The 27,546-nt window shown below is 43.0% G+C and overlaps 1 protein-coding gene across 5 annotated transcripts in view; it reads right to left on the reverse strand.

The window, feature by feature from the left end:
- NGEF (neuronal guanine nucleotide exchange factor) overlaps nucleotides 1-27,546 on the reverse strand; it is a 246,581-nt gene that overhangs the window by 178,369 nt on the left and 40,666 nt on the right. For all 5 annotated transcript variants that reach the window (XM_073625707.1, XM_073625708.1, XM_073625709.1 and 2 more), the window contains one exon: nucleotides 10,949-11,260. In XM_073625707.1, the coding sequence (XP_073481808.1) occupies nucleotides 10,949-11,219 (271 nt within the window). In that variant the 5' untranslated portion in view covers nucleotides 11,220-11,260. The remainder of the gene's footprint in view (nucleotides 1-10,948; nucleotides 11,261-27,546) is intronic.

Consider the following 27,546-nt stretch of genomic DNA (forward strand, 5'->3'; position numbering starts at 1 on the left):
GGTCTGGTGTGCAATTTAAGGAATGCATATTTCTGAGGTTGTGGTATTAATCTATATTGACCTACAGCTTAAAGGAGAAGTCCAGCCTGAGCTTGTTTGGCTGGGCTTCATCTATGGGTCGTAGGAGTGCAATTAGTTTTGCACTCCTGTGACCCATTTTCAGCAGAGAGCGGGCTGAAGTTCGCTCCCTGCTGACGTCACACAGATCAGTCCAGGCACTGCGTCATCCCCACTCTGGAAGTCTGGATCCGCCAGGTGCCTGGACTGATGGCCGTCTCAGCTAGCCGCTGGAATGGCCGCTCCCCGCCCCTCCACAGCTTAGCGCTCCAGTGAGCGTGGAGGAGCAATGCAGGAGAGCTGCTGATTGACAGTCAGCAGCTCTCTGCTCAGGGAAGTGAGAGAACCGAGCCATCGGCAGTGTTTGATCGCTCGGTTCTCAGTGCAGAGAGGCTGGGAAACAAATGCAGCATCGGACCGATGCTGCATCCACCTAGGTAAGTATAATGGGGGAAAAAAACAAAACCCATACTTCCCCTTTAACGTCACAGTTATTTTCATACATATTCTACAATTCTGGCTTTAATGGTGTTACCTTCCTAAAAAGTGGTTACATTCATATAGAAAAAGAAACCACTCAGATATCAAACAAAATTATATTAAAAGGTCCAGAATTTTAGTCAGACACATTAGACCTCCTAGGAGAAATATACATCAGATGTATATCATGGTTTTCTCTCCAACAATGTATAATTTCATCCTAATAAAAAGTTTGCTAGTTTCCAGATTGTGGAACATAGTCCTACAGAAAATGCTTTAGACTGTCCCTTTAAGTTGGCATTAAGGGTAGTTTTGATGGACATTCCAAAACACTCCAACACACATACAACATATAGAGAAAATGTATCAAGAAAATGTTGACGTTACAGGCACATTAGCCCCTAAACTTACAAGAGTAATCAACCACATCCTACAGGGCCATAAACTCCCTGAAGAGATGCTGTCAGCCAATATGGCCCTCATTCCCAAACCTAATAAGCACCATTCCCTACCACAAAATTACAGACCGATTTCAGTTCTTAACAATGACACTAAAATATTAGCCTGAGTGTTAGCAGACAGACTAGAGCCCATTATCTCCACACTAATAAGCCCAGAACAGACCAGCTTTATCCACACGAGACAGATCACAGATAATATCCGTCTTGCGGCTAATATTATACAAGATGCAGACATCTCTTCCCACAAAGTATTGATTTTAGGGCTAGATATACATAAAGCCTTCGACAGTGTCCTCTGGCCCTATATAGACGCTGTTCTGATTAAATTCGGTTTCCAGGGATAATATTTTAACAGTTTTAAAGCATTATACCATAACCCACACACCCAAATCAAACTCTCAGGATGTTCTTCGGAGTACTTCCCACTCAGTCGTGGATCTAGACAGGGGTGTCCATTGTCACCATTGATTTTTGCCCTGGCCATAGAACCATTGACCAGGGTGATTATCACTAACCCGAACATAAAGGGATACACAAAAGGGGAGGGGGAGTTCAAACTGAGTCTCTAATGTCCACCCTGCAAGACTTCCACTCCATTTCTGGACTGAGAGTAAACCTTGATAAATCTTCTGCTCTCCCAATCAACATCCCACCTCATATCTCCTCTAGCATTAGGGATTCATTCGGTTTCACCCTTAGGCCTCTTTCAGACGAACGATCCGTTCAGGTCCGCCTGTCAGTTTTTTAGGCGGACCTGAACGGACCCTCCATAGACCTCTATGGAGCGTCAGATGTCAGCAGTGACATGTCCGCTGACATCCAACCCGCTCCGATCCGAAAAAGTGTAACAGAGGAAAAACCTACTTTTCCATCCGTTATCGGATAGGGTGACGACGGACTCTACAGTCCAGTGTCATCCGATCCCCCATAGGGGAGAGCGGCGCTCTGGCAGGTCAATCGCTGCACAGTGTGCAGGGACGGACCTGTCATCTGCCTGCGCAGCGGGGATCCACGGAGCGATCCCCGCTGAGCAAGCGGATGTTTACGGGGCGGATCATCATGGATCCGTGCCGTGTGAAAGAGGCCTTACAGATAGTTCCCTACAATATCTGGGAGTTCATTTGGCACCCCCCCTCCGTGCTATGTACAACGCCAACTATCCTCAGGCCTTCCTTAAAACTAAACAATGGCTACAACTTTGGTCCACATTTCCCATCCCTCTTCTGGGATGGATCACAGTCAAATCTCGCCAAACTATCAACTTGATCCAGAGAGCCATTAACAAATTCATTTGGAAAGGCAAAGCCCCCCAGATTTGGTAAATTGCTCACACATAGACCACTTTCACAGGGAGGATTGGGGTTACCAAACATATGGCTATACTATTTAGCTGCCAGACTTGCACAAACAGCCCAGTGGCACGCACCCCCGGCTATGGTTCCATGGTTGCGGTTTGAGATAATCTCAACTTGCCCATTTTATGTACCTGGACTCTTGTGGAAATCTGGAATAAAGTCAGCACACTAAATAATATTGTAGGCCAAAATATCAACCTATTGAATTTATACCATCAGAAGTTTAAGCTTCAATCAGATAGGCCCCTTCTATCCACATTTTTTGGAGACAAAAGATCCCCCCCCTCCCGCTTATGATCTACCCAATTAATTCCACTGGTGGGAACTCAGGTCCCTCACCACACTTAGGGCCCTAACTAACGGATCACAGTTTTACTCCTTTACACAATTACAAGAACAGTTTGATATCCCAAGAAATGAGTTTTATAGATATCTTCAAATAAGACATTTCTTTGGATCTCTATTCTCGTTGCATGGTAATCCCATATTGTCTCAATACGAAAATGTATGCCTTAACTCTTGCAGAGAACGGGGAACCATCTCTATGATATATAGACACCTCAATGAAATAGACCTTCCTGAGAAATCAACAGCTATGATCCGCTGGGAAAGGGATGTTGACCAGGTATTCTCTACAGAGGACTGGTCGGACATGCTGAGTAACATGCATAAATGCTCCCGCTCCATGGCTGTTAAAGAAACTTTAGTTAAATTACACACAAGGTGGTATCTCACCCTGGACAGAGTACTTAAATTTTACCCTGGAGTCTCAGCCACATGCTTTAGGGGTTGTCAGGTTTTGGGCTCCTTGCTCCATACCTTTTGGAGCTGTCCACAACAGAAACACATATGGTCCCAGACAGCCAACAAGGTGGCACAGATATCAGGTACTATGGTCACACTGACAGCCCCAATGTGTTTGCTTTTCAAACCTATACCAGAGGTTCCTCCCCCCACTCAGAAACTAGTGAACACATTATTCTGCGCTATCCTGTGGGCAATAGCCCTGAATTGGCGTTCCCCGACGGTTCTCTGGGCCCAGGTGCTCCAGAGGATGCAATCCATTAAACTAATGGAAAGGATCCATCACACTATTTTAGACACATTGCATATCTACCATAACAAATGGTCCGGATGGACTTCATACATTGATACATTATAACTAATGCCAATATACACCAATATTACCAATGGACCTCCAAAATGTCTTTGTGCAAAACCCAGGTAATTTCTGAAGTACAACATAGCCATAAAACCTGAATACAGAGTGTTTATTGATGTTTTTATGTTTTGTTTTTTCTTTCCCCCTATCCTGGTTTTGTTATTATTCCCCGACCTATGAACAAGGGATACTCCTAATGTGACCCCATATTGGTAAATGGAACCTTTCTTTGATCTTGTTTTGTCACTTGGGTTGCATCCCAGCTTATACTATATGCTTTTGATATAACAGAATTGTATTGTATTCTTTTTTTTGTTCAATCCCCAAATAAAAAATGTTTGTATTTAAAAAAAAGAAAATGTTGACGTCTGGCCTATGACTGCAATGCATGGCCTTAATTCCCAAGAGTAATGCTGTGACTTCTCTTAACACTCTTATGCCCTGTACACATGATGGGAAATTCCGACAACAAAATCCATAGATTTTTTCTGTCGGATGTTGGCTCAAACTTGTCTTGCATACACACGGTCACACAAATCGTGTAGAAAATTCTGAACGTCAAGAACATGGTGACGTACAACACATACAACAAGCCGAGAAAAATGAAGTTCAATAGCCAGTGCGGCTCTTCTGCTTGATTCCGAGCATGCTTGGAACTTTGTGCGCCGGAATTGTGTGCACACGATCGGAATTTACGACAGCGGATTTTGTTGGAAAATTTGAGATCCAGATCTCAAATTTTGGGTGACCGAAATTCCGATGGAGCCTACACACGGTTGGAACTTCCGACAACAAGCTCCCATCGAACATTTTCCGTTGGAAAATCCAACCGTGTGTACAGGGCATTAGAAAGTTTAAAACATTACATTATACCATTGGTACTAGCAGATTTACTTTAATATGTTTTCTATTGTCAGTTCTTCATTATTACACCTAGATACAAAAGTTTAAAATAGGCAGTCAGTCTGTGAAATAATGTTAATAATTGATTGAAAAGGAATGGAAATATGAGTCTGTTAATATTTGCTGGTAAAAGTACAGATGAATTGATACCTATGTTTGCGGTGCTGTTTCGTCAGTTAACTATCTACTTTTTATGCAAGTGTACAGATAAGGCTGAGATTCTTTCTTGATTTCACAGAAAACCTTCTCTTCTCAAAGCTACTAAAAGGTACTTGAAGCTAATATATTCAGTAAGACCCCTTTCACACTGGGGCGTTTTCAGGCGTTTTTCAGGTGCTTTAGCGTTAAAAAAAGCGCCTGTAAAGCGCCTGAAAGAAGCCTCATCTGCAATCCCAATGTGAAAGCCCAAGTGCTTTCACACCGAGACCCCTTTCACACTGGGGTGTTTTTCAGGTGCTTTAGCGCTAAAAAAGAAAGAAAGGGAGGTGTCATCCCAGTAGGCACTGTAAGTTTCTAAAGGTGGGCCCCCATCCCAATTTCTAGCCAAACACAAGCACCCCCTATCGGAGTGCAATACCTCTAACGGGACTTTATGGCGGGGTCACCTCTGGTAAAGTAGAAAATAGTAGGAAATTTTTAAATTTTGTATAAAAGTATTAAAGTTTATTCATTAAACATTTCTTAAAAAACATTACCATGACCTAACCGTATATACAGTAAAAATGGATGCATATAATGGGAAGATACAATTGTAAAGGAAAATTGACCAATTGCAATGATACAGGTAAATAACCAATAATCATAAAAACCCAACGTTTCGAGGTATGTAAAAAAGTTGACCTCTTCTTCAGGGGTAACGATAATTGGTCAGAGTGGGTGTTTCATCTAAAAAGTTAACAAAAAAGCAGAACAGAAATAAGTGAAAGAAATTCTCAGATATTCTAAAAAAGCGCCTGTAAAGTGCCTGAAAGAAGCCTCATCTGCAATCCCAATGTGACAGCCCGAGTGCTTTCACACTGGGACGCTGCACTGGCAGGGCGTCAAAAAAAGTCCTGCAAGCAGCTTCTTTGCAGCGCTTTCGTGTTTTTGCCACCGGGCTGGGTGCGCCGATGGCCCAAGCCCTTTCAAACTGCCAGCGCCCGAATAACGCCTCAAAAACGCCCCAGTGTGAAAACGGTCTAATGCTGCGCTTTGACAGCGTTTATCGGTCGCTGGCAGTGTGAAAGGGCTCGGGCTTTCACATTGGGATTGCAGATGAGGCTTCTTTCAGGCGCTATACAGGCGCTTTTTTTAATGCTAAAGCGCCTGGAAAAACGCCTGAAAAACGTCCCAGTGTGAAAGAGGTCTAAACATAAAGCCCCTTTTACACTGGGGCGGTAGGGGGCGTCGGCGGTAAAACAGCGCTATTTTTAGCGCTGTTTTACCGCGGTATTTGGCCGCTAGCGGTGCGGTTTTAACCCCCCGCTGGCGGCCGAAAAAGGGTTAAAACCCCTCGGTATAGCCGTGCTGTCCCATTGTTTTCAATGGGCAGGAGCGGTTTAGGAGCTAGGAGCGGTGAATACACCGCTCCTTCACCGCTCCAAAGATGCGGCTGACAGGAGATTTTTTCTTCTCCTGCCAGCGCACCGCCGAGGGCTTTCACACTGAACAGACAGCGGAGGCTGTTTAGGGGCGGTTTGCAGGCGCTATTTTTAGCGCAATAACGCCTGCAAACCGCCCCAGTGTGAAAGGGGCCTTAGAGACCTCCAGAACACTTATATACCGCACAACAGTGATTAATCATTGCTTTACATTAATTCCAGGAAAACATGGAGGCACTCCACTCCTATCCATTGGAGAAAGAAAAACACTGCAGACTGAATTACCACCTGCTGGTGAAATCTGGTATTACAGCATGTTACTAAAAATACACCTACTGTACATCATATGAATAGCTTTATTCCCTTTAAATTCAATTCTAGATTTATTCCCTTCAAATTCTAGTTGTAAAAACTAGTGTATTCAGAAACAGAACAATGATCCTACTGTTATTTACAAAATACATTGTACCTTTTGAACAGGCTGCGATCATGCCAAATGATAGTCTTCATTTAAACAAAGCATTTACTTTTTTTTTGGAAATCCCTTTTAGAGAATTGATTTAGTGCTGACTATACACTAATTGAAATCTGTGTAACAGTGTATCAGAGATCTGACTTCTTAAAGCGGGGTTCCACTCAAATTTTTAACTTAATCTTACCCCCTTCAGTTAATTGCATAGATGTTCAAATGCCGCACGAAAATTTTTTTTATCGCTGTAATTACCTTTATATTTTACTTTATTGTGGCACTTCCTGTCTCTCCTCCCATGGGAGTGTTTATTGCCTTTCCCCGGCGCCGCACTGTCTCCTGGGAGCTTAGTGTCAGGCTTCCCAAGATTCAGTGCGGGAACAATGATCATGCTTGTGAACAAGCTGTGAATGAACAGCATTCACCGCATCCCGGAAATCAATGCTTGTGGGCTTCACATGCCCACAAGCAAGATGGAAACAGCCAGCATCACATTTTTAAAGTTATTCTTCAGTACGAAAACAAACAGAGGCGGAAATATTACACCCAAACTGTGAGTATTATTTTGGGATTAGCAAAGTGTCTTAATGACCTAAAAAAAAAAAAAAAAAAGATTGGTCGCCATACTCCCACTTTAAGCCAATTTTTACTAGCAATATGACTGATATGATTTCAGTGATATAGAGTTTTAGTACTTGATGGATGTACTCAGTTCTGTATAGAACATTGCTTTCTCTGTTTACACATGAAATGTGACAAAGGTTGTGTGGGAAAGGTCATGGTGTTACAAGGATGGACACATTGTGCTATAAAGATGAAGCTAAACAGCATTAGATAAAATATCTACATTAGATAAAATATCTACATTAGATAAGATATCTACAATGTCTACAATATGTCACTCTGCCCAGGGTCCTCTTCATCTTCAGAAAGCCCTAGAGCCAAATGCTGCTGTCATCCATCTTATTTTAGAACAGTTATATCCTGCAGCAAAATCTTGCCAAAATCCTGCTGCAAGATGTCAATTTGAAATATATGAGCTTTTGGACTTTTGGTACCAAGAAGGTGAGTATAGAATAGGAGTTGTTGCAATGTTAAGCAGCAGGTAAAAAACAAAAGCCATTTTTTTACTTTTGGGAAGAGTGCGATAACAATCTCTTTCAGGTTTTTATTTCTGTGTATCAGGGATGTGCAGTCAGGGGAGGCAGGTGAGGCTGGGCATTAAACATTAAAAAAAATATAACATAAAAATTTTGGGGGTATGTAGCCTAAGTCCTACCACTGGTAAACATTTGGGGCTCCTACGACCTATGGTTCCATAGATATGGGGCTCCTTGCACAGCCTGTCAGAAGCTGAATACAGTGCGGCCACTTTAAATACAAGCTGACACACTCTGCAGCAGACTGAGAGGTTGAGCTCACAGTGCCTCTCACTTCTTGTCAGAGGCACTGAGCTCAATAAATAGCTTGGAGTCTTGGACCAATAGTAAAGTACCATTGGTCCCAGCTGTCCAATAAAAATGCTGCAGTGGAGGCATGCCTCTCACTGCAGTGTCATAGAAGGGGCATGTGTCTAAAAGACAAATAGTCCCTTCCAGTATGGCCCTCCTAACTACCTGTACAAGGAAAAAACGTGTTTATGAGTATAGGATTTACCCACAATCCCATGTTTTTCTCACACAGTTAAGAGGGAGAATAAGAATCTGCTGCCTGCTGAAAAGGTACTGTTATATTCAAGCTAAATAATATATTATTATGCTATATGTTATAACATAATAATTTATTATTTATCTATTTACTGTGAAATTACTGGTTGGAAGTTATAACTTCAAACTTCACTAATTTGTCCGTTAAGCCACCTGCTTGAGTACAGATTTTGAAAATATAGTAAATTACCTTAAAAACAATATATAATAATTATTTGTATATTACTTATGGTAATTAACCCCTTGCCACCCAGGCCAATTCTGACACTTCTCGCCTACATGTAAAAATCATAATTTTTTTGCTTGGAAATTACTCAGAACCCCCAAACATTATATATATTGTTTTAGTAGACTCCCTAGGGAATAAAATGGTGGTTGTTTCAACTTTTTATGTCACACGGTATTCGCACAGCAATTTTTTAAACCTTTTTTTTGGGGGGAAAAAAACTGTTTTAATGAATAAAAAAAACAAAACTAACGTTAGCCCAATTTTTTTGTATAATGTGAAATATGATGTTACACCAAGTAAATAGACACCTAACATGTCACAATTTAAAATTGCACACACTTGTGGAATTGTGCCAAACTTCAGTACTTATAAATCTCCATAGGAGACAGTTTACATTTTTTTATAGGTTACATGTTTAGAGTTACAGAGGAGGTCTAGTGCTAGAATTATTGCTCTCGCTCTAATGATCGCGGCATATGTAACCAGCCACTGACCTCATTGCACATCCCTGCTGTGTATGACCCCATTGGGAAGATTGCATGCAAACAACAATAAAAACATTGTCAGCAGTCCTTTATTAAAAAATATTTTTTTGGCTGGAGTTGGCCTATTCAGGGTTATGCAATGGTGATGGTTGGAATGAGATATAAGGTTGAGCTGGGATCATACCTGTTAGGGATAGGGTATAGGTCAGCAGCATACTGTAGGTGCACAATTTATTTTTACTCTTGTTTTTGGTGTAGAAAACCCCTGCTGAGCACTAGTGTAGCGTGAGCAGTTCAAACCGTTTGCCCACTTGGCAAACACCCGAATTTGCGGAGATCTCAGCGGGATGTTCACCTGCTGAGCGCCCCACAATGCACTGCGCACTGCACAGTGCATTCTAAGCCCTGATTGGCCGAAGCAATGCACCTGACCCCTGGTCAGGTGCAAGGCTTTGCCCAATTAGGACACAGTGGATAGCTGGTTGTTAAGGAGTGGGCTGGAAATCCGGCTGCTGTGTCCTTAACAATGGATGAGTCACCAGCTGTCAACGGGCTTCCCTGCTGACAGCTAAATGAAAATAAAAACATTGCTGGCAATAGGGCAATAGAAAAATGTGAAAACAAATGACATGGGGGGCCTAAGAGGGGACCCTTAGGACTGGTATGGATTTTGAGGGGAACCCCCCACACCAAATTTTATTTTTTTTAAATGGCATTGAGGCCCCCCAAAATTCATACCAGACCCGTATCTGAGCATGCAGCCTGGCAGACCAAGAAAGGGGGGGACGAGCGAGTGCCCCCCCTCCTGAACCATACCAGACCACATGTCCTCAACATTGGGGGTGCTTTGGGGTACATGTGAATGAGTGTGGGGTGCTAATTCACTAAAAAAAAAGTGTCAAAGAGAAATAAAATCACACACAGTTTCTGACAATTCCTTTATTAAAAATAAAAAAAACAATGTCCCCCCGATGTAGATCCATTGTCAATCACGTCGATTGCCGCACCGCCAGACCCGAAAAAAGAAAAAGCTCTGGCTGTAACAAAGGCTAACAGCCAACTGCCTGCCCTGCCAATTGGACAGTTCCTAAATAGGTAAGGGCACCGCCCCCATGTGATGTCACAGACATGACGTCATGTCACCACCATGCACTGATATTAAATAAAGGAATTGTCAAAAACTGTGTGTGTGTTTTTTCTTCTTTTTGACACTTTTTTGGTGAATGGGTAGGGGTATTATACTACCCCACATTCTTTCAAAAATGGGGATGGGGCTGGGATCTGGGGGGCCCCCTTGTTAAAGGGGGCTTCCAGATTTTGATAAGCCCCCTGCCCACAGACCCCCAAAACCACAGCCCATGGTTGTCAGGAAGAGGCCCATGTCCCTATCAATATGGGGACAAGGTGCTTTGGGTTGGTAGGGGGCAGAGCCCCCCCCCCACTCTAAAGCACTCCCCATGTTGAGGGCATGTGGCCTGGTATGGTTCAGGAAGGGAGGCAAGTGCTCACTCGTCCCCCCTTTCCTGACCTGCTTGGCTGCATGTTTGGATAAGAATCTAGTATGGGTTTTTTTTCTTTATATAAGTCAGTTTTGCTGCAGCAGGTTCTATACACAGTACAGATGTGCCACTTTACAGGCAGACTAAGGGGGCACCCCCCCCCCCCCAGGGACTATATGTAAGGAATTTTTTCATTTTTATTCTTTCACTGTAAGCATCATTAAAATCTCTGCTTCTGTAAAGACGATCTAAAAAAATGTTTTTGCATTGATACATGTCCCCCAGGGCAGTACCCAGGCCCCCATACCCTTTTTATGGCCAATAACTTGCATATAAGCCTTCAAAATGGGGACTTTTGATTTCTCGATAGACTTTAATAGAGTTCGTGGCTCAGGGCCGAACTTTTTGCATGTTCGGGAGTTCTGGTACAAACTACTGAGCACAGCTTCCCTAGGTTCTCAGTCTAACATTTGGTTCCTAAAGTTACTGAGCTGATTTATACACCTGGTAGAAGAGGATTGCATGATACCTTCACCCCAACATGCCTCAAGTGTTTACTCACCAGCACCCTGTGTCTGTATTTCCATGCCCTCCCTGCTAGCAAGTCTGTCCTTCCGATACTTTCTTGCTCTCATGGAGGTGTAAAAACGAGAGTTTCTGCGGATAGGAATGTATCGAGGCTGCCCACACTCTTCCATGCTATCTTCATCAGCCTCATTCTCCTCTATGGTCTGCTGTTTCATTCCAAAAACCTGTGAAGTGCATGTGTCAACTCCCATGATGCCTTCTTTTTCTCTGGTAAAACGTCTCATATCTTCACGACACCTCAACATGCAAGAATCTTGTGACCTGATTTCATCTTATTTTATCATCACTGAAAGTAAGAAAAAAAAAAACATCGGTGAGAATATGAACAAGCCAAAAAATGCAATTTTAAATAGGAAATTTTTGAATATAGGTTGGCTAAAAATGTAAGATGGTGACCAGCTAACATAAAGATAGCATTATAAATACTGTATGTATTTTTCATCCCCCCAGCCAAGCCTATTCAGCCACATGTGTCTGCTCTCATCTACTTGACCTAAAGCCCAACTCCATGAAGATGAAAAAAGCCACCCCTACAGTTGGGACCCCTGCACTGTAAGGGTTAAATGCTTATTTAGTCTCTGAGCAGAGGAATTAAGAGAAACTACTTACCCTACTCTTTGCTCCAGCATTACCACCGGTCCCCTACAGCTCCTCAGTAAGCTGCAATCAGCTTGCGTTACGCTCCAGCCTCCTAAATGTACAATACAGGGTTAATGCCCCTTTTCTGTACATGATGATACCAAAGCTTAGATGACAGGGGATTTAGGAGAGTGCCAGAGCTGGATGGAGCAGGGAATAGGGAAAGGTTCAAACCCTGGTCTTCCTGATGTCCATTAGGGGGACTTCACTTCCTGTCCTAGACAGACATGACAGAAAGTAAGTGGAAATCTCCCCAATTTGAGAAGAAATCCCCTTTTAGACATGAACTGGTGTCCACTTTGAAAGAATTTCTGTCGCCTATGTCTGACATCGGTAAAAGTTTTAATTTCCAGTTACTGTCTCAGTGATAGTGGTTACCAGTAAATAATAATGTCAAATAAGTTTGCTTACAGATACACTTTATAATATATAATATATTATATATAAAAGACATGTGGGACCTCTCATGATGAAAAACACTGGAAATAACATCAGTGAACCTGTGGATTGTCAGTAGGTGTCCTGTGGTTTCCCAATAAAGACAGACTGGTCAGGTTAATCACATATCATACACAAGCATTAAACAAGGAGGAGCCTTCATCACTTGCACTAAAAGAAGGGGAAGCAGAAGGAAATGCACTCACAAACTCAACTTCCAAAAAAAAGGAAAAAACAATATGCCAAATCAGCAACTTATCACAGCCAATCAGAAATCATTTTCTTGGTCCAGCTTCTCAGCCAGAAGGGCATGCATCAATAGGTCAACACTACATGGGTAATGTGTAGTTGTTCCACTGATATGGATATATTTCCCACATTCCAGCACAAAATGTTGATGCACCCATTTGCTATCATGTGAGCTGTGTGTCATTTTGTCCCTAAATGTTAATTATCTTTTAAAATCTTTTTTCCCAGTAGGAAAATGCTAAAAAATAATAAAAAGTGTTAGCCAGAGTGCTCCTTAAATTTTATAATCACTTTTGTAAGTCTATTTAAATCTACTAGTGCATCCAACATTTCCCTCTCCACAGGTTGAAAGCACCCACCTTCCCCCATGTTGAGGGCATGCAGCCTGGTAAGGTTCAGGAGGGGAGAGGAGGAGAGAGGAGGAGAGAGGAGGAGAGAGGAGGAGAGAGAGGAGGAGAGAGAGGAGGAGGAGGAGGGGTCGAGGGGCTCGCTCACTTGTCCCCACCCCCTTTCCTGACCTGCCGGGTGTGTGAAAAAACGGCGTTGGGGTTCCCCTGAAAATCCATACCAGACCGAAGGGCCTGGTTTGCTCCCTGAGGGGGAACCCATGCCGTTTTTTTTTTTTTTTTTTTTACATTGTGCATGGAGTTCCCCCTAAAGATTCATATCAGACACTGCCTGGTATTGTCGTGGATTAAAGTCTGATCCCTGTTCATTGAAGTAGGACGGATGTCGGGCTTCAAGTCGGAGGGCAAAGTCGGATCCAAAGTGTTATGACTGTCGTGTCGTACCAGTGTGAACCCGGTCTTATTGTCAAAGCATAACCCCTTCCCGCCGAGCGTACGCAGATGTGCGTACTCGGCTTTCCGGGGTTATATCGGGATAATGCCCGCAGCTACAGGCATTATCCCGGTACTGTTTTTTAGAGCTGGTGATCAGCTATCCAGTTATAACAACCGATTCGGCTAAAAGCCACTCGGCTGTTCTACCGGAGGAGCGGGAGGGGACGTCCCCCCCCTCCCGCCACTCTTACCAGGCCTCCCGTTTCATCGGGAGGCCCGATGACCAATCGGCCTTCTCCAGCGGCTGGGGACGGACTGGAACAAAGCCGTGAGTGGCTTCGTTCCAGCCTCCTAATCGTAAACACAGAAGCGACCTCATGATGACACTTCCCTTTTACTCGGCTGCTAATGGCGCCGGTTTTTAAAAATACACAGTATTCAGAATCGCCGTTTTCGGCGAACTGAATACTTTGAAGTACAAAGGAGGGATCGGGGGCCTAAAAGACTCTCCTCCATAAAGAGTACCTGTCACCACCTATTACTGTCACAAGGGATGTTTACATTCCTTGTGACAGCAATAAAAGTCATCAATTTTTTTTTTTTTTTTTTTTTTAATTTATAAATATAAAAATAAATAAAATAAATAAGAAAAAATTTTTTTTTTAAAGCGCCCCCGTCCCCACGAGCTCGCGCAGCGAAGAAAGCGCATATGGAATTCGCACCCGCATATGTAAACGATGTTCAAGTCACACATGTGAGGTATCGCCGCGATCGTCAGAGCAAGAGCAATAATTCTAGCACTAGACCTCCTCTGTAACTCTAACCAGGTAACCGTAAAAAAAATTTAATGCGTCGCCTATGGAGATTTTTAGGTAACGTAGTTTGTCACCATTCCACGAGTGCGTGCAAATATAAAGTGTGACATGTTTGGTATCTATTTACTCAGCGTGACATCTTTCACATTATACAAAAAAATTGGGGTAACTTTACTGTTTGTTTTTTTTTTAATTCATGAAAGTGTCCCTTTTCCCCAAAAATTGCGTTTAAAACACCGCTACACAAATACCGTGAGACATACAGTAAATATAGAAATATAAAAATAAAAAAAAATATTGCAACAATCGCCATTTTATTCTCTAGATTCTCTGCTAAAAAAATTATATATAATGTTTGGGGGCTCTAAGTAATTTTCTAGCAAAAAATACGGATTTTAACCAGTTACCAACCGGCCCATAGCCAAATGACGGCTGCAGGGCAGTTGGATAACTCTGGGAGCACGTACTATGACGTGATCCCAGAAAACGGCTCCCGCGTTCCCCCTGGGGTGCGCACATGGGAACATCCATGACCGCCGGGTCCTAAGGATCGCGGCCGTTTACCATGTGATCGCTCCGTCAAATGACGGAGCGATCACATGTAAACAAACCGGCGTCATGTCATGACGCCAGTTCCTCCCTCCACTCTGTGTACCGATCGGTACAGAGGGGGAGGGATCGGATGGCAGCAGCGCTGTGGGCTGCATCTGTAGTGCCCACAGCGCTGTTCTGTGACATGTGCAGTCACATCCAGCCATCCATCCATCCTTGCTCAGAAATACCCTGCACTACTCTGCAATACTCTGCAATACCCTGTGCAATACTCTGCAATTCCCTGTGCAATACTCTGCAATACCCCGCAATACTCTGCAATACCCTGTGCAATACTCTGCAATTCCCTGTGCAATACTCTGCAATACTCTGCAAATCCATGTGCAATACTCTGCAATACCCCGCAATACTCTGCAATACTCTGCAATTCCCTGTGCAATACTCTGCAATTCCCTGTGCAATACTCTGCAATACCCCGCAATACTCTGCAATACCCTGCAATACTCTGCAATACCCCGCAATACTCTGCAATGCCCTGCACTAATCTGCAATACTCTGCAATACTCTGCAATACCCCTCAATACTCTGAAATACTCTGAAATACCCCGCAATACTCTGCACTACTCTGCAATGCCCTGCACTACTCTGCAATACCCTGCAATACCCCTTAATACTCTGAAATACCCCGCAATACTCTGTAATACCCCGCAATACTCTGCAATACTCTACAATACTACGCAATACTCTACAATACCCCGCAATACTCTGCAATACCCCGCAATACTCTGCAATACCCTGCAATACTCTGCAATGTCCCGCAATGCCCTGTAATAATCTGCAATACCTTGCAATAATCTGCCATACCCTGCAATACCCAGCCATACTCTGCCATACCCAGCCATACTCTGCCATACTCTGCCATACCCAGCCATACTCTGCAATACTTGGTGATACCCAGCCATACTTTGCCATACCCAGCCACACTCGGCGATACCCTGCAATACCCTGCCATACTCTGCATTACCCTGCCATACTCTGCAATATCCTGCCATACTCTGCCATACCCAGCCATACTCTGCCATACCCAGCCATACCCAGTCATACTCGGCGATACCCTGCAATACCCTGCCGTACTCGGCCATACTCTGCCATGCTCAGCCATACTCGACTCTACTCGGCCTCTGTATGTGGCCAGGCTGTGGAAGTCTCACACATGTGTTATCGCCATACTCAGGAGGAGTAGGAGAATCTATTTTGGGGTGTAATTTTTGGTATGTACATGCTATATGTTAGAAATATTGTATAAATGGACAACTTTGTGTTAAAAAAAAAAAAGCATTTTAACCACTTCCCGCCCGCTGGCCGTCATACGACATCCTTGACTTTTGCGTGGATATCTGAAAGATGGGTGCAGCTACAGGCATCATTCAGATATCAGCTTTTTCAGCCGGCGATTCCCTACACCATAAGAATGATCATAGCAGCTGTTCCACTGCTTGATCAATACGAGAGGCGAGAGGGGACATCCCCCCCCACCCGCCGCCCTCTGGTGCTTCTACTGACTCACCGCTATGATCGAAGCCAGGATTGTTTTTTTGTTTTTTATTTCAGGCTTCCCAGCCTAGAGGTGAGATGTGGGGTCTTATTGACCCCATATCTCACTGTAAAGAGCACCTGTCGTGCCATATTCCTATTACAAGGATGTTTACATTCCTTGTAATAGGAATAAAAGTGATCAAAAATTTATTTTTTGGACAAAAGTGTCAAACTAAAATAAATAAAGTAAAATGAACAATAAAAAAAAATTTTTTTTTCCCCCCGTGTCCTCGTGTGCTCGCATGAAGAAGCGAATGTCCCGCCCACATATGAAAATGGTGTTCAAACCACACATGTGAGGTATCGCTGTGATCGGTAGAGCGAGAGCAATAATTTTGGCCCTAGACCTCCTCTGTAACTTAAAACATGTAACCAGTAAAAAATGTTAAAGCGTCGCCTATGGGGATTTTTAAGTAGCGAAGTTTGGCGCCATTCCACGAGCGTGTGCAATTTTGAAGGGTGACATGTTAGGTATCTATTTAACTTTATCTTTCACGTTATGCAAAAACATTGGGCTAACTTTACTGTTTTTTTTTTTTTAAAAGCACAAAACAGTTTTTTTCCAAAAAAAACACGTTCGAAAAATTGCTGCGCAAATACCGTGCAAAATAAAAAGTTGCAAGGACCGCCATTGTATTCTCTAGGGTCTTTGCTAAAAAAACATATATAATGTTTTGAGGTTCTATGTAATTTTCTAGCAAATAAATGATGATTGTTACATGTAGGAGAGAAATGTCAGAATTGGCCTGGGTGCTCCAGAACGCCCGAAGGTGCTCCGTGGATGTTGGGCCTCTGTATGTGGCCACGCTGTGTAAAAGTCTCACACATGTGGTATCGCCATACTCGGGAGTAATAGCAGAATGTGTTTTGGGGTGTAATTTGTGGTATGCATATGCTGTGTGTGAGAAATAACCTGCTAATATGACAATTTTGTGAAAAAAAAAAGAAAAAAAAAATCTTGATTTTGCAATGAATTGTGGGAAAAAATTACAACTTCAAAAAACTCATCATGCATCTTTCTAAATACCTTGGAATGTCTTCTTTCCAAAAAGGGGGGTATTTGTACTTTTCTGGCATGTTAGGGTCTCAAGAAATTAGATAGGCCGTCAGTACTTCAGGTGTGATCAATTTTCAGATATTGGCACCATAGCTTTTGGACTCTATAACTTTCACAAAGACCAAATAATATACACCGATTTGGGTTATTTTTACCAATGATATGTAGCGGTATAAATTTTGGCCAAAATATATGAAGAAAAATTACTAATTTGCAAAATTTTATAACAGAAACAAAGAAAAATGCATTTTTTTACAGAATTTTCTGTCTTTTTTCTTTTATAGCGCAAAAAATAAAGAACCCAGCGGTGATTAAATACCACCAAATAAAAGCTTTATTTGTGTGAAAAAAAGGACAAAAATGTCATATAGGTACAGTGTTGCATGACTGAGTAATTGTTATTCAAAATGTGAGAGCACCAAAAGCTGAACATTGGTCTGGTTATTAAGGGGGTTTAAGTGCCGAGTGGTCAAGTGGTTAACTTTTAAACACCAAATTTCAAAAATAGGCTTAGTCATGAAAGGGTTAATTGAACAAGCTTAAGTTAGAAGTTGATTGGTTACTATGCACAGCTGCACCAGATTCTGTGTGCTACTGTAAATGAACATTGGTATACTTTGGTATTCATACTAGTTTTATACTTCTATTTAAGGGACTGCAGACATTTATTATAACCAGTACATTTTTGGTCTAATGAAGCTGTTATTTTAAACAAGACAGGCTGTATGAAATAAATCTTTCCTGAATGCAATATTGTCTAGATCTGTTAAATATTTGTAAAGATCTTCATTAAATTTAACATGGCAAGCACATCCAATAAAACTCATCAGTCAGCACTAGGAACATGTTAGATTGTTCCTCTGCACTTTTGTACTATATTTACTTTACTTGTATTATTTTTTTTTACAACTTAACTTAAAAGGAGAACTGCAACTACAATTTAAATGTAATTGTTGAAGGGCTGCTATTTAGTTAAATCATATGTTAGCTGCTTATATCTGTATACAGGCCAAGGAAGGTATTTAAACATCTTCCATTATGGTGGCCAGTGCTGTCCCTTCTGCCAGCTACATAGTATGTGAGAGTACTGATGTCCTGCCTTGCACATTCGGAATGATCCAGATTGTCTGACTCCGCCCATGTCTCCAGCCCCCCCCCCTTGCCAAGTCTGCTTGTTCCTGTTATCCACATTCTGTGGCCTGCCTTGACCGCCGCCTGGACACCAACTACTCTCTTGCCTGCTGTCACCGAATATTGCCTGCCACCATCCTGAATCTTTGTCAGGACACTGACTATAGTCTTGCCTGTCACCTGCCTTGATAGTTTCTCTGATTCTGACCTTCCACTATATCATTTTATTGTCTCCTCAGTGTAGCCATCTTGTTCCTGCAACCCCTTGGTGGCAATCCTAATGGCTGGCAACTACCTGGTGTCATCTTGCAGCAAAGTAGCCAAGAGGCTACTAGGGTCACTGGCCCATCACTGCTTTCAGGGTGCTCTGGTGAAAACAAAGCTGTTACTTAGACTACACGCTTCGGGGAGCCAGCATCACCTGCCAGAGGTGTCATTCCAAACAAGAGTTTTGCCTGTTAAAACAGCTCAGACAACATCTGTTAGGGTACCTCTAGGTGACTTCACCTGATACATGCAGCAGTTTGCCCTCCTTTTTTTAACTAATATAAAAGATGAATTCCAGGTATGGATATTTTATACATAGTTACACTGGTCCAGCTTGGACCAGTGTAACTATGGATATGCCATACCTAGCCAATGCCCCTGGAAGCTGGAAATCAGTGAAGAAAGCACCACAGATCTGTTGGCCTTCACTTGCTTCAAGGTCCCGCATTGAGTGACTGGCCTGATACATTCAGGAGGTCGGCCGCACAGAACAGGTGCTGTTCAGAGAATGCTTTGCAAAGCATAGCATGATGTCCAAGCCCTGCCCCTCCAAAGTGTAGCACCCTTTAGTGTGCTAGAAGTTAAGTGCAGGTAGATTCATTGACTCATGGTAAGTGTGAGTCTAGAATCTGGGTCAGGGTTTACTGCAGGTCAGGCTGAATGACTCACAGAGGCAGGTCTCTGGTGCCTCCCTCTAGTTCTGGAAGTTGGAAGAAACTTCTAGAAGTTAGAGGGCGGAGGCCAGGAGGGTTGATCTGCAGACTTAGGGGAACTTGGCCAATCCCCAGGCACTAGGCCTGGCAGGGTGGCTGAGCCAGCATTTAAATATGGATGAGTCATGCCATCAAGAGAGTCAGGTGGAAGATAGAGTGCTGGGGAGACTGTCGGTGGCCTAGGAGGGGTCTTCTAGGTCTAGGGGAGACACCAGCTCCAGGCTGGGCTTGGGCTGGCTCAGGAGGATCCATTCAGTATGTATATGTGATTCATGTCATGCTATCTTTTTGGAAGATATTTGTTGTTTTCATGTGCTACACAACTGTGTTTTTTCTTTTGCTTAGTGTTCCACTTAGGCACAGACCACACCTTACCGGTCTGCCAGCAAGCTATATATTCCTCTCTCTGGGTGAATTGTTACCCACTTCTTTTAAACTAAAGGATACACTCCTGCATGCAGTAATGTCTGTAATGGGCTTTTGCTACTAAATCGACTAAGGACTGTGTGTATATATCCAGATGATGTCTTAGCAGATGAAATGTGTCGGTTTCAAGCTCTAGCCAGACCATTGCATTCTACATGTCTTTCTTCTGTTGGATTTCGTAACAGGCTTTTTAACTTTGGAGATGATGTAAGTGTTCTACCGTTTCTAATAAAACTACAAGTTACAGTTTTACACTATATGGAGGCTTTGTTATGTTTTTATGGTCCATTGGAACGTACAATACAACTAAGTGGCGATCCTGTCTTGAGGCTGTGATGTGAGACCCTCAGAGCCGTCTTCCCACAACTACTGTCTGGATTACACATGCTTTGTTGACTAAGTACCACGGTAACTGGGTCCACACTTTCTGGTAAGCGCAATACCCATTTTTTGTGGATATTCACTTATGGGTGATATATATGGATTTTCATCACTGCCATCCATAATCATTTTGATTGCATAGGGACTTCTTCGTTTTGGACTTTTTTCACAAATATTAACCAAACTTTTTAAACATATTATCATTCGCACATTGCACTTTATTGTTTATATGAGATATGGTTTTGTGAGACTATCACTGTTTTTTCACATATTGTTTTTTCAGCGCTGCACTTTTAGTATATAAATTTGTATACAGTAAGTAAAACAGTCCAGGATCTTTTGTACAGAGGAAGGAAGTTGTCCCCTGTTGTTGTTCTTGATTCAAGTTGGGCATCCTAAAAATCCTTTCATCCATCCAAGTTGTTGCCCCTAATAAAACATAAAGAAAAAAACAAGGGACTGACTTCTTGTGTTTGGATGCAAGTGGGAAATGCATGTTGTCTGGCTGTGCAAGAGTAGGAGAGCCAGTTACAAGCAGCCTCTGTGGGGGTAGTGCTTCAAAAGCATTCTCTGAATGGGACTTGTGCCAATTAGTCAACATTCTGTGTTCACAATAGGGCAGCCACTCAGCATCAGACCCGAAAGCAAGTGGAGATCACTAGAGTTCCGGTGTCTATGATTTCCAGCATCAGCCAGATATGGTATATACATAGTTACATTGATTCAACCTGGACCAATGTAACTAGGTAAGGCCTCATGCACACTGTACTCCAAAGGACCCATACAAGAAAAGCAGCTGGAAAACTGTGGTAAAAGCCCTGTTTTTGCATGCACCTCTATGTGCGTCTTTGCACGTTTATGCATGTTCATGCGTGTTTAGCGTTAATGTATTCTATTGGCCAGATTATTAATTTATTCTGACCATTAGAAAGTATTAATGCACTCCCTCCCCACAATTTCTCCTGCCAGGACCAGAGTAGTGTGTGGAAGAGAATGGCGGGCGGTAAGCAAACCCTGTACAGTCCTATCTTAGATGTTCTGCATGAACTCCTGTATAGACATGGGGGAGAGAGCACAGCGCACACCTTCTCCCAGCTTTCCCCTCCTCTCTGCTGCTATCTGTACTCCTGGCGGCAAAACAGAATTCTGGGCCTGCGTCCTTTCAATCAATGATGTTATCGGTTGCTAAGGACATGTCAGGTGTATAGCTTTCTGGGTTGCCAACAGGGGTACAGATAGTAGCAGAGAGGAGGAGAGAGCTGGGATGTGGGGCGGGCTGTGTACTCTCCCTACTGTCTGTATACAGGAGAAAGCAGAGAGTAGATCGGACTGTACAGGGTTTGATTACCACCCCCTATTCTCTTACCAAACACTACTTATGTCCACAAAAATTGTGGGGAGGGGGTGGTAATCAAACCCTGTACAGCCCCTATAGCATTCTGTGTTATCTCCTGTATAGGACAGACAAGAGGGAGAGGAGCTGGAGTGTGGGGAGTATGTTGAGAGAGGGGATTTGGGGGGTGGGGGGTTTGGGCTAGGCGAGAGGATTTGTGGGGGGGTAGTTGTGCCAGCACAGGGGTCTCCAAACTTTCTAAACAAGGGGCCAGGCCAGTTTACTGTCCTTCAGACTTTAGGGGGGGCCGGATTGTGGCCATGGGAGTAGAAAATGCCTCAGAAAATGTGTCATTGGGCGTAAACAATGTCTCAGTGTTAGTGGGGGTAGAAAAATTACATATTGCCCGTGGGCAGTAAGAGGAGGAATTGTGCCCTATCATTGGTAATAGTAGAAGGCATAGTGCCCCATCATTGGCAATAGGGAAAGGAATAGTACCCCATCGTTGGGGTCAGCGGAAGGTCTAGCGCCCCATCATTGGGGTCAGTGGGTGGAATATTGCCCCCTCGTTTGGTGTCAGTGGAAGAAAAAGTGCTGCATTGTAGGTGCCTCATCATTGGTATCAGTGGAAGGAATAATGCCTCATATCAATAGATGAGAAAGTGCCCCTGGGGCCTGATAAAGGCAAACAAAGGGCCACCATTTGGAGACCACTGTGCTAGCAGGTTTAGTTTGGGGGGGGGGGGGGGGGGGTTTTCTTGCACCTCACAAAATGCGCTGCCTTTTACAGATGTTCACAGGTACTATTAATTATTAATGGCACCCCCACACATCTATTAAATTAGTGTGTGTTTGCACTTGCTAAACTACAGTATCATGCGTTTTGGTGTGGTGCAATTTTAAAAATCATGCCGGCACTTTTTGCATTTTTGTTTCACATGCAAACAGCTGCCCACTAAAGAACGTGCAAAAAAGCATGTGCACTCAGAAGCAGCTCCTGGTGTGAATAAGCCTTCAGACTGGTGTGCCCCGAAATTGTGCACAATTCTAAAGGGTGCCTTGAATGAAAAAAAAAAAATTAAGAAACACTGAGCTATGGGATTTGTAGTGTGCATAAAGCAGTGCATATGACTGCAATTAAAGTGTACTGCTTGTTCCACGCATAAATTGACAAATAGGGGTGAGGGAGTAAAATAAGAGCCTCAGAAGCTCACAGAGGATGTTACAAGGAGGCAGAAAAACACAGTAAGAAAGGATTTAATGAAACATAGATTATAGGGCTATTAAGTAATGGATTTGTTTGGATTATTTTTGGAGAATAAGGACATTGTTTAGTGCCATTTTAATACAGCTATTAACGCATAAATTGACATTTGTGAGTATCTATCTATCTATCTATCTATCTATCTATCTATCTATCTATCTATCTATCTATCTATCTATCTATCTATCTATCTATCTATCTACTGTATCTACATCCCCCAGCTAAAGTGCAAAACACTGGCATGTGGAGCCTTTTTCAGTGGCACGCTGGCACTAATGTACAGAGGACACTAACTCCCTGCAGCATTGCTAGCAGGGTGTATTGCCCGTAATTTTTTTTTAAAAGACGCCTCACTATACCTTTTCCTGTCAACCAACTCCTCCTACCAGGACTGCATGCAGCCATGAAATGTGGAACCAATATGCAAGGTACTACACTGGCTGAGTAAGTTTGCAAGGGGGAATGCTGGTGGGATCAATGTGCAGGGGGGCACAGTGGTAGTACAGTGGTGGGACAGATAAGCAAGGGGGGTACAGTTGTGGTACAGATGAGCAGGGGGTAAAGTGGTATTACAGATGAGAAGGGTACACTTGTGGTATAGATGAGCAGGGTGTACAGTGATGGGACAGATGAGGAGGGGGGGTACAGTGGTGGGGCAGATGCGCAGGGGGTATAGGGGTGGGACAGATGAGCAGGTAGGTAGTCTGGCAAGTACAAATCTGTCCAGTACAATGCCTAACCCATGGCCCACTCATCTCCCTGACATTATTTAAAGCTACAATACAGACGTGGCGAAAAGTTTTGAGAATTACACAAATATTAATTTTCACAAAGTATGCTGCCTCAGTTTTTATGATGGCAATTTGCATATACTCCAGAATGTTATGAAGAGTGATCAGATGAATTGAAATTAATTGCAAAGTCCCTCTTTGCCATGAAAATTAACTTAATCCCCCAAAAAACATTTCCACTGTATTTGTGAGGAAGGCTTGAGGGCCCCCATGAAAGTCCAGCAAGCGACAGGACTGTCTCCTACAGTTGATTCAGCTGCGGGATCGGTGCACCACCAGTGCAGAGCTTGCTCAGATATGGCAGCAGGCAGGTGTGAGTATAACTGCACGCACAGTGATGTGAAGACGTTTGGAGGATGACCTGGTGTCAAGAACAGCAACAAAGAAGCCACTTCTCTCCAGGAAAAAACATCAGGGACAGACTGATATTCTGCAAAAGGTACAGGGATTGGACTGCTGAGGTCATTTTCTCTGATGAATCCTCTTTCCAATTGTTTGGGGCATCTGGAAAAAACCTTGCCCGGAGAAGAAAAGGTGAGCGCTACCATCAGTCCTGTGTCATACCAGCAGTAAAGAATCCTGAGACCATTTATGTGTGGGGTTGCTTCTCAGCCAGGGGAGAGGACTCACTCACAATTTTGCCTAAGAACACAGCCATAAATAAAGAATGGTACAAAAACATCCTCCGAGAGCCACATCTCCCAACAATCCAAGAACAGTTTGGTGACAAACAATGCCTTTTACAGCATGATGGAGCATCTTGCCATAAGGCAAAAGTGATAACTAAGTGGCTTGGGGAACAGAGCATCAAATATTCTGGTCCATGGCCATTAAACTGCCCAGACCTTAATCCCATTGAAAACTTGTAGTCAATCCTCAAGGGGTGGTTGAACAAAAAAACCCCACAAATTTTGACAAACTCCAAGCATTGATTATGCAAGAATGGACTGCCATCAGTCAGGATGTGGCCGTGGTCTTCAAAAAGAAAGGTCAACACTGCAAATATTGACTCTGCATAAACTTTATGTAATTGTCAAAATAAGCCTTTGACACTAATAAGCCTTTGACACAGGAATTGGACAGATCTGAGGTATGAATGAACTGGGTGATCTGAGGTGTAAAGGTGGAGGAATTGGGCTAATCTGAGGTATGAAGGTGCAGGAATTGGATTGATCAAAGGTGTGAAGGAATTGGGGTGATCTGAGATGTGAGGGTGCAGGAAATGAGACGGGATTTGAGATGTGAAGGTGCAGAAATTAGGGTGATCTCATGTGTAAAGATACAGGAATTGGGGTGATCTCAGGTGTGAAGGTGCATCAATTAAACTGATCTGGGGTGTGAAGGTGCAAGATTTGGGCTGATCTGAGGTGTAAAGGTGGAGGATTTGGGCTTATTTGAGATATGAAGGTGCAGGAATTAGAATGATCTAAGGTGTGAAGGAATTGGGGTGATCTGAGGTGTAAAGGTGCAAGAATTGGAATCAATTTGAGATGTGAAGTTGCAGGAATTGGGACTGATCTGAGGTGTGAAGGTACAGCAATTGGGACTGATTTGAGATGTGAAGGTGCAGGAATTGGGGTAATCTGAGATGTGAAGGTGCAGGAATTGGGGTGATTTAAGGTGTGATGATGCAGGAATTGGACTAATCTGAGGTGCAAATGTGCAGGAACTGGGAGCAATCTGAGGCGTGAAGATGCAAGTATTGGGGTGATCTGAGATGTAAAGGTGCAGGCAATGGAGTTCCTCCGAGGTCTAATTATACACATTTAGGGTGCGCACCACTTAATATAATAGCTAATACATTTAACCATTAGTGCAATTATGAGTGCAATTGAAAAATTTAAAACATAGTATGCGAGTATGGTGCACTATTGTTCACTGGCATGCTGGTTGTCAAGTGCTTGTAAAAATGGCACTTGATGTGCAAAAGGTTACTGACCTCAGATCTAATGTTAATAGCTATGTATGGTGCATGTAATATTTTTTTCAATAAACACCTACCAGCACTATAGGCTGCCATCCAGTGGTTAACTATGATCTATTCAGATTAGAACAGCCTATGGTTAAATTTAGAATTGACTTTGTACTGTAATTTCAGGTCCCAGAGTACATCAGCAATTTACTATCTGCTTAGATTTCTATGCTGAGGAGGTCATCTGGAATTTTTAGAACAGATATATTTTAGAACCCTTATGTAATCATAGATTTGTGGACAGCATAGGTTGTGGTTTGGGGCATCATTTTCATGATACAGTAAACTGGTCCTTGTTGAATTATCTTATAAATACACTGAGCAAAATTATAAACGCAACACTTTTGTGTTTGCCCCTATTTATCATGAGCCGAACTGAAAGATCTATGACTTTTTCTATGTACACAAAAGGCCAATTTCTCTCAAATATGTCCAAATCTGTGTTAGTAAGCACTTCTCCTTTGCCGAGATAATCCATCCACCTCACAGGTGTGGCATATAAAGATGCTGATTAGACAGCATGATTATTGCACAGGTGTGCCTTAGGCTGGCCACAATAAAAGGCCACTCTAAAATGTGCAATTTTACTGTATTGGGGGGCTTTGGGGGGGGTCCAAAAAACAGTCAGTATCTGATGTGACCACCATTTGCCTCATGCAGTGCAGCACATCTCCTTCACATAGAGTTGATCAGGTTGTTGATTGTGGCCTGTGGAATGTTTGTCCATTCCTCTTCAATGGTTGTGCGAAGTTGCTGGATGTTGGCAGGAACTGGAACACGCTGTTGTATACGCCGATCCAGAGCATCCCAAACATGCTCAATGGGTGACATGTCCAGTGAGTATGCTGGCCATGCAAGAACTGGGATGTTTCAGCTTCCAGGAATTGTGTACAGATCCTTGCAACATGGGGAGTGCTTTATCATGCTGCAACATGAGGTGATGGTCGTGGATGAATGGCACAACAATGGGCCTCAGGATCCCGTCACAGTATCTCTGTGCATTTAAAATGCACCTGTGTTTGTTGTCCATAGCATATGCCTGCCCATACCATAACCCCACCGCCACCATGGGCCACTTGATCCACGACGTTGACATCAGCAAACCACTCACCCACATGACGCCATACACGCTGTCTGCCATCTGCCCTGTACAGTGAAAACCAGGAATCATCTGTGAAGGGAACACCTCTCCAAAGTGCCAGACGCCATCGAGTGTGAGCATTTGCCCACTCAAGTCGGTTACAACGACGAACTGCAGTAAGATCGAGACCTCCGATGAGGACGGCGAGCATGCAAATGAGCTTCCCAGAGACGGTTTCTGACAGTTTGTGCAGAAATTCTTTGGTTATGCAAACTGATTGTTGCAGCAGCTGTCTGGGTGGCTGGTCTCAGACGATCTTGGAGGTGAAGATGCTGGGCTGGTGTGGTTACACGTGGTCTGCGGTTATGAGGCTGCTTGGATGTACTGCTGAATTCTCTGAAGCACCTTGGAGACTGCTTATGGTAGAGCAATGAACATTCAATTCAAGGGGAACAGCTCTGGTAGACATTCCTGCAGTCAGCATGCCGATTGCATGCTCCCTCAAAACTTGCGACATCTGTGGCATTGTGCTGTGTGATAAAACTGTACATTTTAGAGTGGCCTTTTATTGTGGCCAGCCTAAGGCACACCTGTGCAATAATCATGCTGTCCAATCAGCATTTTGATATGACACACCTGTGAGGTGGATGGATTATCTTGGCAAAGGAGAAGTGCTCACTAACACAGATTTAGACAGATTTGTGAACAATATTTGAAACAAATAGGCATTTTGTGTACAAAAAGTCATAGATCTTTCAGTTCAGCTCATGATAAACTGCTTTGTGTAGTAATAAAAGTTTTAGATTAATTTTTACACTAAAAACAGTATACAGAATATACAGACGCCTCAACCTGTAAAATAATAATATGGTAAACACCATAGATTGCACTCTGAAACATTTTTAGTAGTATATAACCCTTTTAATAATTTGAATAAAACAATTTTTTATACATGCCCCTATTTTACACATTTGCAGACCATATTGGCCCCATAAAGAATGAGGAAGGACATCTGGTTACAAAGGATGGGGAGATGGAGAAGGTATTGAATGTATTCTTCTCCTCAGTCTTCACGAGTGAATCGA

This window comes from Aquarana catesbeiana, linkage group LG04 (genome assembly GCF_042186555.1).
Source record: "Aquarana catesbeiana isolate 2022-GZ linkage group LG04, ASM4218655v1, whole genome shotgun sequence".
In the NCBI taxonomy this organism is placed as follows: Eukaryota; Metazoa; Chordata; class Amphibia; order Anura; family Ranidae; genus Aquarana; species Aquarana catesbeiana.